The 16,177-nt window shown below is 33.5% G+C and overlaps 1 protein-coding gene across 10 annotated transcripts in view; it reads right to left on the bottom strand.

Moving 5' to 3' along the window:
* LOC128888004 (protein cycle) overlaps window positions 1-16,177 on the bottom strand; it is a 101,767-nt gene that overhangs the window by 19,372 nt on the left and 66,218 nt on the right. For all 10 annotated transcript variants that reach the window (XM_054144572.1, XM_054144580.1, XM_054144577.1 and 7 more), the window contains 2 exons: window positions 12,698-12,769; window positions 8,318-8,555 (listed from right to left, as the gene is read on the bottom strand). In XM_054144572.1, coding sequence (XP_054000547.1) covers window positions 8,318-8,555; window positions 12,698-12,769 — 310 coding nt within the window. The remainder of the gene's footprint in view (window positions 1-8,317; window positions 8,556-12,697; window positions 12,770-16,177) is intronic.

The following is a 16,177-nucleotide window of genomic DNA, read 5'->3' as shown; positions in this document are numbered from 1 at the left end:
ATCAGATGGTCTTGCCTATTTATTTCGTACTTTATTTCGTACAAATACGTTATTTTACAGAATAATTAATTCAATATTAATCAGTTAATAGGAAATCCATAAAATAACTAGTTTAATTTGGCTAGTAAACTATTCTATGGTTTAACTACCTTAGATTGGTATTATATTGAATAACTAATTATTAAAATTAAATTAAATTTCAAAATAAATATTCTTAAAGTATGTATTCCATATGTTAAATAGGGAAATCTGAGCTACCTCCATGATACTGTCAATCGTGGTTGGCAATTGCAAATTGAGATATTCACCATCGAAGATAATAACACCAACACAAACGTAATTCAGCGTGAGGTGCTTGGCATGTGTCTTAATAGAAAGAATTTATTACTGCGTGTGCTATATAGCGATTTTTCTCAATAATTTTACGATTTACGACGACAACACCCATTGGAGCCTCAAGTATCCGCCTTTGCTGTATCGGAGTCTGTCATCGAGGATTAAAAGTTTGCAGGTATCATTCAATGTAGATGTTACCTTTAGATTCTCTACAATTCACAGTATTAGGTCATTTCATAAGACCATGCCACTTATTATTCTGCTATTCCAATTAATGTATGAAATATACCTTTAAGTGCTACTACTACGTTTTTAGAATATGTTCTCACCTATATTATTAAATATTACAGATTTTTCGGTAGGAATGAAAAAAGATTTGAAATTGCTTTTTATCTCATACAATTGATTTCATTTTACACTGACTAAAGAGTCCGAAACATTTAAAAATATGGCTGGTGGTATAATTATGCTTCGCAATCTATAGTTTTCAGTAGATTAATACATGCTTAATCAGACACCACTGTATTCCAAGCCATCGGTTGTTTTCAAAGGCCTATGCAATCCTTTCTCTCTAACCATGAACAATTTCCACTATTATTTTCCCTATCAGCATACGCAAAACCATAACTGAGACTTCAAATCCGAGTCACGGGATCTTAGCATGTCTCAAGAGGAGTTTATCATTGCATACGTCGTATAGTGATCTTTCCGCATCAATCTCGCGATTTACGACGACAACACCCATTGGAAAGTTTACAGTTATTATTCGTCGTACGATGGAATTGTTAATTTATCCGCGAGCCGGATACTGGGGTGCATATATCGGGAGTAATAAACTTGAAGCAATTCACAATGAAAGTTTCTGCCGGTAATAATGGAGCCGGAGTCGGCGTTGATCTGCTCGTGGTATGCCGGGTGTGGTCATTCCGCTTGGATATTTTGCTCGCGGGAGGGATAGAGGCAAAGGAAAGTCCCGATAAAAGATAAACGTATCTACGTACGAGCGCGACAATGAAAAATGACTAGCCAAGCCACCGACACGTACTCTCTGTGCTCAGTCGCGTGACGGAATCTAGAGTGAAAAGGAACTCTAAGCGATACCGTTTCACGAGACTCCATTCTTAAACCTCCGTAACCGCAGGAAACGTGCTCACGACGTGTCGTTTGTTTCTACACGATCTATACTGTACATTGCACGCCTATAAACGATTCCGTTAAGATCATTGCGACACGTCTGGTTGGTAGCGATTTTGAGGAGAGGCAATGGAGAGCCCTTGTGGTCTTATGTCAAGGTGGACTCTACACAGGATTTTACGACAGTCATTGCATCCGTAAGCGATCTGGAGTATACTTGGTGGAATAGTTTTAGTCTGATAACGATAAAGGGTGATTGGGATCTATGTACTGGGTAAACTTTGGGCTATTCTTTGATGCTAAATATTGAGCTACAGGATGCTAGCATTTAGGATTGAAAATTTTCTTTCTATTTTCGAACAGCCGAAATTCTTGTCACGTTATATGGTGAAAAATGCTGTAAGGCGATGAAATGGGTGGGTAGTAACAGAATAAATATGTCCCGTTACACAGCTTGAAAAGAACAGCAAATAAAGAAGAAGACCCACAGTATGATATTTCAGTGATCTAGCGGGACAAAACTTATGTGGTCCAATATTTCGGAATCTATTAGGTCGTCCACACACGAAGCTACTCAAAAGAAATGTAATTGGTTGGTGATTGAAATCACAAACTAGTTATTTAGTAGCTAGTAATGATTTTGAACATTTTTAGAAAAAGCATCTACCGCTGTCCGTGCGGTGTAATATTACAGCAAAGTCATATCCTCGGTCATTGCTTGAACAAATATTGTTAATAATTAATGTAACTATTGTCAGAAATTAACTTTCAGTTATTCCAGCTACCAGATATAACGATATAGAAAAATTTCTCGCGATTACTGTGTTCGATGAATACTTATTCTGAACCGTGATTCTTATTAATATTTAATCGAAGACTGAATGTTACTATATGCATTGTGAATATTCAATTGGTATTCAAAAGTTTTAGATTATTATACCAATGTTTTTTGAAAAAGTAATATTTCCAAACATAAAAAGTTGAGAATAAAATTTAAATACGTAATCGTGAGTTATTTTTCTATATTTTAATATCTATTGATTGGAACAATTAAAACTTAATATCTCCGACATAATTGAACATTTGTGATACATACAGTATCATTCAGTGTTCGATTAAACATTAATAACAATCACGGTTCAGAATAAGTATTTATTCGAGACATTAATCGTAAGAAATTTGTCAATATTTTAATATCTATTGAATGAACCAACTAAATATTAATTTCTGACAATAGTTAAAGTAATTATTAACGATACTTATTATTTAAACAATGATGGGGAATATGATTTTGCTGTGATATTAATGTTTCACGAATTATTTTCACGAGAATTATTCAACGAGCCTTCGAATCGACATGTCACGACATGTCATGCGGTTGTTGTTCGTCCTTCCCCTTCTCTACTTTGAAAGGCACAAACGAGCCGCGACCCTCGACGTAGCTATACGAAGGGTGTGGTCTCATTCTTCGACGATCCTTCGGTCGGTATGGATCTCGTGATCGCGTGTCCGCGTCTCGCGTCCCTCCTATTTGTAGTTTCCGTTTATTATCGCAGCTTGATATTGCTTGTGGGTACCTTAGTTTAGTCTAGTTAGTTTTAAGGCATGTATCTTAGTTAGTTTTAAGGCATGTGTCTAAGTTAGTTTTAAGGCATGGATGTACGAGTCTCTGTCCTGTACCAAATAATTATTAATCATTTGTTGAATTCTTTTGTTTGTTCGTAGGTCCATATTGGACTAACAACATTGTTCTCCACTTCGGTCACTATTACTTGATGTGATAAGTGAAGTGACCAACTGTGTAACTGGACAGAAAGGTCGGTTGCCGTCCTCCTGGTGGATCTGTATTCGAGAGGAAGACAATCAGCTTCCCCGGATCGGTTCTCTACTCCCTGTATCCCATCTGGTGTAGTCCAGGCTCCCGGCGCAGTGCAGTAAGTCCAAGGCGCTGTGAGACGGATGCAAGTCGGGTCCGTCGTGGCTCCCAGATGGGTGCAGGGTGTGGAGGACTGGTTCGGAGGCATCGGTCGTCTTCCTCTCGAGTCCAGATCCATCAAGAGGAAACGGGACTGACTCAGTAAGTCCAGTTACATCTCAAGTTAGATCTCAATTTAACTTCACCCTCTTAATTCAAATAATTGTTTGGCAGAGTCGGACTTAGACTTTGGAAATCGAAGGGAATTTTGTTTTCCTTTGATTTTCATCGTTTCGTACTTAGTATTAAGCTCGTTGACTTTATGTAGAGTATGCATCTACGTATGTATACTGTATGTAGAGGGAGATCGAAGGAACTTTGATTCCTTCTATCTCCGGGTCTCTAGTCGCAGCAACCTCCACGTGGTGAGACCTGGTAATCGGTATTATTCGTGACGAACAATCCTTCGTCGCGAGTAATAGCGAGCTAATGGCTGCGTACTTGTAAAAAGATCTTTAGATATAAAAAGTGCAAATGTAAAGTGCAAAAATGCACAGTGCAAAAGTATAAAGTGTAAAGTGTAAAGTGCAAAAGTGCAAAAGTGTAAGATTCTGTACGATTCAGTATGATGATGCATTCATAGTCAAAGTCATTTTATTCATATTTTCATTAATCTATTTCTATCCCATGGACTGATAATATCTAAATATATTAATTACTAGCTGCGCCCCGGGGTTTCACCCTCGTGGAATACTATTCTTATTCTACATATATTATCGATTATAACAACACGTTCGTGATTGGATTGTCCATTCACATAGGTGCAATTATTATTATAGTGTTTATGCAAGTATGTAGTTAGCTACTTGGTAACAGTTGAACGCATTTAACTGGTTGAACGGTAGAGATACATTTTTAAATGTAAATGTTAATGACGAATTCGGTGGTCCGATGAATGATCTATTCATTAATTCATTTCTCTGTGAGTTATTTCCACTTTTCATTATTTCCTAAACTATGCGACCAAATACCATGCTGTACAGGGCAAATTTTATCTTTCAGATTTCACATTGAAATCATATTTTTATCAAAATAAAACGTAGCCTAACGTAGCTTTCTATTATTAAAAAAATGTTTAAAATCGGTTCAGCTGTTCCGAAGATTATCCCCTACATACATACAAACAAGCAAACAAACTTTACCTTTTTATAATATTAATATAGATTATCGTACACCCAGACCATATTACACGAGGGTTAATCGAGCCTTTTGACCCAAACTTTGTACTAAAGGAATTTCAAATTTATACAAAAAAGATATTTAAGAAACTCATATGCGCTTTAATTAATTGTGCCATGATAGTAATAATAGTATCTGTAGAAAACAGAATAATATTACTATCTTTCGACACGGATCTATAGCTGAATTCATTAGTAAGGTTTATTTAGTAGATCTTTCCTCAGATAAGATGCTGCTAATCGCTTGGAGAGTCTGTTCAAACTAATTATGTAGTGATAAACTACCGATTAATTGAGAACTGTTGGACCGATTAATAGCGTTACATCTAAGACAGGACCAAATGAGTCTCACCGACGTATTCATCTATCAGATCTAAAGAGTAAGTAACGTAGTAGTATTGTTCTATGTATAAAAGTATTACGTATTACTAGACTGCGGATATTTATGCATCTATAGAGAATATGTAAGGAACTAAGAAATCCACACAGTATCTAATAATATAAAAAGAAAACGAAGTTTATACTACAATATTTTCAGAGTAAAATAAATTCTAATTTAGGTTCAATTTTTATAAGCAAGTTTGCAAAGATTTTATTTTGCATTTACAATTTGCAATTTACTTATTACTCAAATAAGATATTTTCGTTGATACATCGGTTTCTTTTTAAACGAGTGGTATGTATATTAGCAAACTTTTAAACTAAATGTAAATTTCGAATAAAATACACATACATATATAACAACACTACTTTTTATTGGTAGTTCAGTAATAGTATTTTTTCGATACACAGAGCAATATAATTATGTAAGGCTTACGAAGCAGATCTCGTTTTAGATAAAACGCTACTAATCGTTTACGTAGTGCCTAAATTAATTATGTTCTGATAAGATTTAAATCTGATTGAAATCTTTTGGTTTCATCATATTTGGAACCAAATAGAGTAACGTGCATTAGACAATTTAATTAATATGTCAAAAATAATTTAAATGATTTAAAAAGCACTGATGTAAAATATTCAATAAAATTACATCAATAAAGAATTCTAACAAGGGTCCAAATACAATATTGGAACGTAAGGATTATTTGACTTAATTGTCTACTTGAATTGACTACCAGCTCATGCAACATGAATGTATGCACGAGTATAGACCGCAATCCGTCGTTTAATTTTTTAAATTAATTATTAATAATTACTACGAAGCATGCAACATAGACCCGAATCATTCATCGTGTCCATCAACTTTCCGTCTTATATTTATTGCTTCTGGAATTCCCAAGGCACGATCCTGCCGTTCGTGAGAATTATTCGTAAATTCTTACCATATTACGACGTTAAGTCCTTCTATAATCGATAATCCGAGGTGCACGCAAGTTAAGTACTACTAGTTGACGTGTTATCAACATCACGCCGGGGTCTAATTGCAGATCTACATGCCTTCGAACCCTTCTCTTTCACCCGTCACGAGACCTATCTCTGTGAAAAATTTATAGCACGCTGGAGAAAGGTTAGCCACGGCTGTTAGACAGAGTCAGTCCCGCGCGAAGGATTGCAAAAGATACAGGACGGCCTTTTACAAACGACGCAAAAACTTTTCTCGCGGACTGCTCCCAATTAGCGAATTAATGACTGTATGGCTGATGCGATCGCACCCATGAAAGCATGGGAAAATTTAGAGAAAACTGAGAGTGGAAATAAATTACAATAATCGTATCGCGAGTTTGCCGATATTTTTAGAAGAAACGAGCGTCGATCTTGTGAGCCACTTCTGGTGTTGAAAATGAAGAGAAATTTGCACTTAGACGTTTTCGACCTTAACGATCATTCTCACGAAGACACGAATAAGAAGATTTTCATAATTTGTGTACTTGCTTCCGAGGTAGATAACAGACAACCAGGAATAGAATTTGAAATGACGTGAATTCAAGTCAGCGATTGCGAATGTATTAAACAAAAAAATTAACCGAGAGGAGTTTTTCTATATAAAATTTTGGCTTGGATTTTACTAAAATGATTCACTTTACTTTGTGGTTAACTATCTTTTTCATCGTAAATGTTGAATATCATAGTGGCTAAATATTTTTCAATTATAAATATTAATTTGAAATATTCAATTATAGAATAAATTTCTCTTGGATTTTTCTACGATGATTCTCTCTGCTTTGAGTTTAACTAATTTTTTCACCATACATGTTGAATATCATAGTAGCTAAATATTTTTTAATTGGAAACATTAAAATATGCCCCTATAAAATAAAAAGAAAGAAACCATAACAGCACACGACCAGATATAAAAGTTACTCTTCTACATTTAATTTAAAAAACGTTTTTTGTCCCAAATCGAACCATAAGCGCCCGAATCTCGCGCACATTCGCAGTGTTCGAATCGAGCCACGAATTACGCAAGTGATTCTGATTTAGCAGGAAGTCTTACCCGAATGGTATGCACAATCGTATCTGTTATCTGGTTTCCCGAATACGGAATCGGTAATGACGCATAATCTCATCGTCGGAATCGGTCGCTTTGAAACTTTCAACGATACTCGTGTGCTTACCTCCATCGAACGTCATAATAAGACTATCAACCTCGGCTCCAAGCATGTTGCATCATTACTATTTACCTGGGGACATTTAGAAATCAATCATCGACGAGGAAATCGCGTCGGTTGATTTACGAGGATTGGGGATAATGTTGTAGTCGAACTATACTTCCTTATTTGAGTCTTTGATGCACGAACCTGGCAGCTTTCAGTGATACAGTCGGAGACGGTAGAAATTTAATTACGTCTAAGCAAGGTTTGCTTAGATAATTATACTAACAAGTTGATTAGCATTACCTGTATGAAACTACAATTTTTATTTTGCCATTCGATTTTATTTTCGTTTTAAACTGTGGAATTATTATTAAGTATTAGAATTTGCCGCTATTTAATAAAAAAAAAAAAAAACACATGACTTGATATAATTACTTGATGTGATAATTACCGATATGATTACTTTTCCATATTTAATTTTAAAATGTTTTTTGTCCTGTATCGAACCGTAAGCGCTCCAATCTCGTTAATTAGTGACAAGGAATTTTACAATTTCAATTTCATAAAGTTCTGTGTGTAATATAATGAACAATTTACATGTTTATATAGAACTAATTAATTAATTACGTGGAATTATTTAATTAATGATAAGGAAGATAATTATGAAGATCTAATTACGTCAGGTCCTGTGTATATTATAATATGTAAAAAATATATAAATATGTCCAAGTTACAATGGTAAATGTTGCGTAATTGCAATTGATTATTAACTAATTATATTTCGTGAGAATTAGTTCTCCGAAAAGTTTAGAAGTAATATGAAATCAGAGAATTCATTGATTCTTTGATCTAACGAAATGTTCATTGATCGCAAAATAAGTTCCTAATGTACCCAAATGTATTCTAATATATAAACATGCATCTTTATTAATAATCAATAAATATATTGAAGCTACAACTTTCCTCCTAGAATTTTGCACAATAGGGTCGAGATGTATCGTCCTCCAATATATAAAATGCTTCCACAGTCGTTATTCCACGAATTTTTATTCATTTATGAACAACAGTAATTTCTGATGCTGTATCATTAATTCCATTAATGAATTACCAGCAATCAATTAATTCTGATAAAAGTTAATCATGTTTGTTATTATACTCACTTGAAGTATGAGCGTTTTAAGCTCTTGATCACTGAGGAATGCTGGCTTATAGTGACCTTCCGTATATGAGGTAACGGCACCCAGGATGGTCTTCAAGTGTTGCACCGCCATTCTCAATACGGTCAACTTATCGAGTTTGCGAGACATCGCGTGGCACATCGGTATCATCGCTGAAAGCTCTGTGATGTAAGTGTTCATCTTGTCTCTCCTTCTCTTTTCGATCTCACTATGATTCTGTCTGCAACACATTGCGAAGAAGAAAATGTTAACGTAATTTTAAGCCCTATCTCAGGATGGGCCAGCAGACTCATTGGTCTGGGCTTCACGTTCCAGAAGGCCTCTTTTCATGAACGAGAAAAACAATTAATTTTTACGCTATGAATTAATTTTTACGCTATGAACTAATTTAAAAAAAAATAAAAATTAATCATGAATTAATTTTTAAGGTTGATTTATAATAAGTGAAATTTTTGGTACAGAGAGTAATACAACTGTTGCATTTTGAATTAAAATATTTTACGAAATTTATAATGGTGGTTGTATACATTGACCATATTATTCAGAAAATATTAATAATATTGATATGTACAACACTGTGATGTGGCTTATTAATTTTCATATAAATTAGAACAATGCAATTGAATAAATATCTTCAGATCAAAGTTAAGAAACAAAAAGGGGGATAGGGATTGTATTAATAATGATAAAATAGCGAAAATTACACAAATATATCTTATGATATATATTTCATATTTTTTAGAAATAAAAGTTAAATAAAAGTAAGATATAGTCCACATATAAAAAAATGCAATTTGCACAATTCAGAACCAAAATTAGGTTTTAAAAAATGACGTGTAGTTCAAGTAGTTTTGTTCAAGAAGTACTTGTAATTGAAGCGTTGTAGGATTTGTCTAAAAGATTCACATTCTCGTTTCATACACAGTATCATATATTTAACCAGGTTTGTCTTCCACGTTTTCGTGCACCTTGCGTAATTTTCTTACTATTTTGAAATTTTTTTATGAAGATAACAAATAGAATAAATACAAAAAGTTGCAAATCACGCGACTTACTTAAAAAAAAAATTCTATATGTTTTAAACAAATTCCAAAACAGAAATCAATGACTTAAACCCTTCTCAAATTTACATGAATTACATCATATTCCGGTTTTACAAAAATTCCTGTTATCCAGAGCAAAACGATATTGATTTTGAGTGAAATGAACCAACCATATTTAATAAAGTCGGCGAGTGCAGATAATCATAGCGAGAACGTAGGCAGGAAATAATTACCACAGAACCTCAAATTAATACGATATTAAAATTACGTTAACGCGCGGATGTTGGCACGCGCTTACTTATTTGCAAGGATAGCTGTGTATTTCTCAAATTAATAAGGCGACGCGCGACCCGCTTGTAAACCGAAACCAGCCTCTCTCTGCGGCGATTTCCGCCGTCCAATATCATGGCTCCAGGCGATGAATGCGAATTCTCGGTAGGCAAATCAACGACGTTCCACGCACAAAAGCGTCACTTATTAACTGAATCGCCGTTTATAATTAATTCACGACGACGCTGGATGTCGCGTCGCTGAAGAACCTGACTGAAGATGCTGAAGATAAAATGAGAGCGTGAATTTTAAACGCAGCAACAATGTTTCAATTGCAGGTACTTCTCGAACAAATCTGTTCTTTTATTCTTATTCAAACTAAATTTGGTCGGGTAAAATGAATATAGAAGGATTTTTTAAATGTATTCATCCAAAAATGACTTAAACTGAAATACTTTATATAATGTTTCAATTACATGTGCTTGTTGAATAAAACTATTTCTTTTATTCTTACAGGCACTTACTTTGCTTTGGAAAACTGAATGTAGGATTTTTATAATTTACTTGAGAAAATAGAAGACGAGAGAATGCGAACATTGGAACATCTTACAATTTTTCAATTACAGGTACTTAATGAATAAAATAATTTCTTTATTTCTATGGAAACTAAATTTTGGTCTAAAAAAATGGATATAGAAGAATTTTTTACATTTATTTATCAAAAAGAGACAAAAACACAAACGTCGACACATTTTACAATGCTACAATTAGAGGTGCACGTTGAGCTAAACTATTTTTTATTTTTATTTAAACTAAATGTAGCCAAAGAAAAAAAAGCAGAAGGATTTTTTAAATTTATTTAGGAAGACCCAACACTCCTCAAACATTTTTATATTTACATTTTTCTCATCTTCTCCCATATTTTCTAGATTTATGCGTGCTATATACGACACAATTATAAATTTCGTGAATTGTTCTAATACAGAATATAGTAGGTGTCACATAATTGAATAATTGTATAGGGAACGACTGATTTAATAATCTAATAAAGTTTTCTCACAATTTGATAATAAATAAGTGTTGCCAGATGGAATTTATAATATATCGATTTAAAGCTAGCCAAATATGTCACAATATAATTATTTTAACATAGAATAATAGATATAATAGATTTGGACGTAAAAATAGAAGAATAAATCAAAATCAAATTCGAGTGTCTATGTTTCTCGTGCAAATTTAAATTCAGTTGTGACTCAGTTCATAATGGTAACACAATTCTTAAAAGATAACGAATAAATAAACAATCCATAGATCCATTCAATAATTTTAATTAGGAAGCAATCTTCTCAAAAGTCAAACTAATCAATGAATTACTATCTTGCATCCATGAAAGATAACAAGTCAGATCACAATAGCGTAGGTATCTGTACAGAATATCTTCAGGATGTACTCTCAGTATGCGGTTAGTAGAGTAATCTTGTTTATAAATTGTATTCAGTATAATACATTGGTTTTCAAGATATGAAGTTGAACGTGCCGTCTTTTTTACGATCGTATCTTTATCACGCTACCACAGACTGGATTAGTGACGTCGCTGGTGAAGCCAGAAGAAAGAACTAAGGTAGGTCAAGGTGGCCTTACCTTGGCAATACCTGACATAATACTACACAACCGCTGACCAAGATTGAGGTTTAAAGCGTAATGCGGTTTCTTACTACGTCCAAACGAAATGTCCATCATTCTTAAACGACTTAGACATTATTTAAACTGAAGAGGCTGGTTAGAAACGTTTCGTTATTCGTTCATTCACAATGAGTCGCGAACGTCTACGAACACCTTATAGGTTGTAGTATCATGGACAACTCGACAATTTCGATAATCTGCGGATATTAATTATTTTATTTATTAAATACTAGCTGCGATCTAGTTTCACCACGCGTGGAATAATATTTATTTTATGTCGTTTGTGTTCGACTAGCAATTTAACCACGTGAATGTGTTTTATTAATCGACTTCGAAAAAGTAAGAGGTTACTCAATTCGACATATACATATATTTTTGTTGTTGTTGTTGTTTGCATTCGACTGACAGTTCAACCACGTGAACCTTCGTGAAACAATCAGTGACTGTCTTTCGTTTTCCGTAACACAGATGTTTGAATCGATATTTCTGATTCTTTCCTTATTTTTATCAAAATAAAATATAGCTTACGTCCTTCCTCAGGACGCAATCTATCTCCTTGCCAAATTTTATCGAAATCTGTTTAGCGGTTTAGGCGTGAAAAGGTAACAAACAGACGGACAAATTTATGTTCGCATTTATAATGTTAGTAGTTAGTATGGACTGGAAAAATAATGATTAAAATTCTCCAGTGGAATAGTTGTCAATCTCTTCTGGCCATTCCCCCTTCCTCCTGGTTCAATCCTTTTATCATATTTTAGAGTTATTTTTTTACACGAAAACGTTACTATTATAGATGGAATATATTTATTGCTGAGAAAATGAAATATGTTCCTTGATTTTTATTTTAATCTATATTATTCTATAAAATTTATTGAATGTCACAGATTATCACTAAAACTACCGAGGTAAATACATACCTATTATGGATGCAGTTATGTATTTGTAAGGAGTAAATTAATTTGTCGATCAAATTGTTCCAGATGATTGCAATAAAAGCATTGTTAATAACTGAGTGACTTTAGGTAGATGTTTGAAATATACGAGTTAAATTGATCCATTTGGTAGTTCCAGTGTTAAATTGAAAACAAACGCGTAGATTATGTGTACAGAGACATTGTAATAGAGATCAGGTTGAGAATTCAGAAGGTACGTACTTTAATATACCAAATTATGGACAAGCATATCTGTTTAAACTAAAGTTGTAAACTACTGAATAAAGACACAGAATCAATTTCTACACCTAATATGTTAAAGTGCACAATTATCACATATACAACTGTTTTGTTGGTTCTGATTTATAAACTTAAACAATCCTTACTTTGAAACCGATGCAGTTTTTTTTTTTAACTATAAGCATTGTACTTACTTTTTACTGTCGTCGTTTGTGCGAACAGATTTGGCATCATCTCCCGTGTCGTCCAACAAGTCACTACCGTCGCTATAACAAAAAGCAATTTTAATTAATTTTTCAAAAAGCGTCGCGCAATATTAATAAAGGCTATAAATTGAGTACTTGTAACATATCCACTTATAACCACTCAGCTCTATTGGATCATTCTAGCTTGGACTTCTTGATAAATGATAAGCACCATTGGAATTTGTGTCAATCTCAACGTAGACATGTTATCATAAAATTATACGCAGACTGGGTAGTTTATTTGAGTCGGCATAGCAGGCTATAGATAATTACATCAATCTAAGTAACCGTTTGGTAAATCATAATCAGTATCCTGTGTTGCTCACATGTAATAAGCCTTACCTGTACATATTTGTTTTAAGGAGGCCCAACATGTGAAAGGAGGCGTAAAATAAGAGGTCATTTCAGAAATTCCTCATAAACTAACTAAACCATGGATTGCGTTCATACGTTGATTATGTTTTATTGAACTTAAATGTTTAATTTAAGTGGTTATTTAAAAATAAACAAATTTGTTTAAATATAAACAAAAACCAGTCTCATAATGTCATTAACGTTAACATTACTTTCTTAACATTTGACACAATATTCTTGAAATGTGTATCATTCAAGAAATGAAAAAATTTGACTTTTTAATCAATATTATAGTGTTATAACACTGTTCTACACTCAAGGCCGTAACTGTAGTAAATCCAAAAATTTCTATTTTAAAATTTAACATAACATTATTGAACTGTGTTCTTTCAAGAAATGAAACACAAATATACGTTTGCAAATAAATTGTTTAGTTTTGTGCTCCCTCAATTTTTGAAAATAAAAAGGAAAAAATTTCTTAATCTTGCAAAAATATGAGTATCTCTACAAGGCAATGCAAACAAACATACCATCACGATTTTTGCGAAACTATTAATTTCGTTAGAGAATATAATACATTTCGTTTGATTCGTTTACCTTGGGTAGAGAATATAATAACGGTAGAATAATTGAAGAAGACCTACTCGAGCCAAGAAACGTAAAAACATGGAGAAACCAGACGCGTACCACTGAAACAATTTCTTCTGCACCCTTGCAAAAGGGCGTTACCCCTTTGACGCGGAATTTCGCAAAGTTTTGCTCGAGTACAGCTTCGTCGCACTTACTGTCTTGCAAGTTTTAAGAGGCGCGCTTTAAATTTCTTATTTTCATAGAGAAACATTTTTATTTCGCGCTCGTTCGTTTCGTTCGATGGATGAATGAATTTTTCTCAATGTTACTACAAAACTAAACAATGTATATTTCATTGTATAGTATAGAAGAATATTTCCTTCTTCAAATGTATTTAAAAAAAATGCACATTTCATGTTGTATGCTTTGTTGAATGTGGTCCTTGTAATTATTAGATGTAGAAATTAATTCTGCGTTTTTTTATTCAATTACTTGTGACTAGTTATCTCTAAAAGTTTCAATATGATGGTCATTGCAATACATCTATACGAAGTTTAGTAGTTACTAAATTTTGCTTTTCGTTATTCTTCTACAATTATTATAATTATCACGCGCACTTGTAATCTGTTAGAAAGAAGAGTTATTTGTTAGATAAAAGAGATTTCTTATCAGATTTCTATTATTAAAATAATGCTTTAATAAGTGAAATCAATTTGCCAAAATTGAATACATGCGTGTCTTTTTATATGCATAAAAGTCATCATAAGTGGTTGCATGGGTCCAAATGACCATGTTCCAAAAACTTAATGTTAGGGAATTAAACAAATTAATTCCGAAGGTGAAATATTAACAAAAATAAATCTGAATACGATTCATGAATTTTCCGAAGTTACAAAATTAAATACTTGCTCAAATGGTAGATTATTTAATGTTCAATTGTCTCCAGATAAAATTGTATCCTTGTAGAAGTATTCACGAGTTCAAGTGTGACAACCAATGTGTTCATTCAGATTTACGTATATTCCTATACGTAGCGTGCATAAGCAGATAAACATTGCTGACATAAAAGAACATTTGTATAGATGACATCAAGCACGATGATAATTGAATAAATATCTTGAAAACTCGGATTCGTGTATAATTGGAATAGTTTACGAAGTAACGATTGTCATTATAATTTCGTTCTTGGTTCAAGCTTCACGGTTATGAGCTTGTTTTATCGCTCCTAAATTGGATAGACTCCGGTCAGAGGGTAGCGCGGTTACTAAAGGCAATTTCAACCAGCCACTTCCCCGGAGACGCAAATCTTCGGTTCTGTTAATGATTAAGTTGACCCTTTGAGCTGGTAACCGACACCTTGATTGGTAATTATTCGGAGTCGTGGCCGTTTAACGGGAAACGTCGCGAAACGCGTCGACGGGGTGCCAAGAGGGTGAGGCGGAAGCGGAAAGATGTTTGTAGATGGAAATGTCAGTCTTGAATACATTTGGGAGGCTTCGTTTCGACGTATTCTCTACGGGTACCGGGTTAATGTGTAATAGACCGATACCGTACGACTTCCACCTACACTCATACGCGGAAGTATTCGAACGCTTGTACCTCAAATTATAAGCAATTGAAATTCGTAGATTTGACTTGCATTTAAAAAACAGTACTGCAGCAACTAAAGGGTATGTGTTTGGAGAATGTATTGTAAAGTTAGAAGGAAAATATCGTTCGATTTCCACTCTACACTCACACACGGAAGTATTCGAACGCACAGTGGTTCGAATCGCCGAAAATATGAACTAAATGCGTCATGTTTATATCATCATGAAAATGGTAAAAAATTAGTACTTTTTGGGTAGCAGAATCGGAAAACATTATAAAAAATATCGTAAGAGTAAAAATGATAACATAAGATAGATATTCTCAAAGTTATAAAAACATTCCGTAAATTCTGTTCTGTAAAAAAAGAAAAAGGTATTCCGAAAAAGTACTCAATACTTGGACTCCTAATGAAGAATCCAGATCAATAACTCACTAAAGAAGATATTAATAATAAATATCCCCTGGAATACATTTCACACAATTCGTGTTTCATTAAAAAACCTTATTGAAACCTTTTGGATAACTATCTAGTCAGGATCACCCGAATTTGCTCAGTAAATGTTTTCGTCGAATTAACACAAATAAGTACACCGTGGTGTAAGATGTGCAGAACTTATTTGAAGAGAATCTTCGAGTCACCGTAAAGCCTGAGTAATGAAGAGTTTGGAAATTTATACATTTTATATATTTATAAGAAATATATGGAAAACTACTGTTATGGGAGAAATTCGTGTGTAAATTTGGAACAAGTGCAAAGGAAAGTAATGAAGAGTTTGGACTAAATAGGAACATATGTGAAAAGAATTAAGATCATTCGCGTTGGGTCAGTTCTTATTCAACTGCGTTTGATATAAAATCCCTAGTCTACTTATAAGTAGTCATTTTTATATATTTTTAACGATCAAAAAACAATAA

Source organism: Hylaeus anthracinus, unplaced genomic scaffold (assembly GCF_026225885.1).
Source record: "Hylaeus anthracinus isolate JK02 unplaced genomic scaffold, UHH_iyHylAnth1.0_haploid 11989, whole genome shotgun sequence".
In the NCBI taxonomy this organism is placed as follows: Eukaryota; Metazoa; Arthropoda; class Insecta; order Hymenoptera; family Colletidae; genus Hylaeus; species Hylaeus anthracinus.
This window is presented reverse-complemented; position numbering and strand designations above follow the sequence as displayed.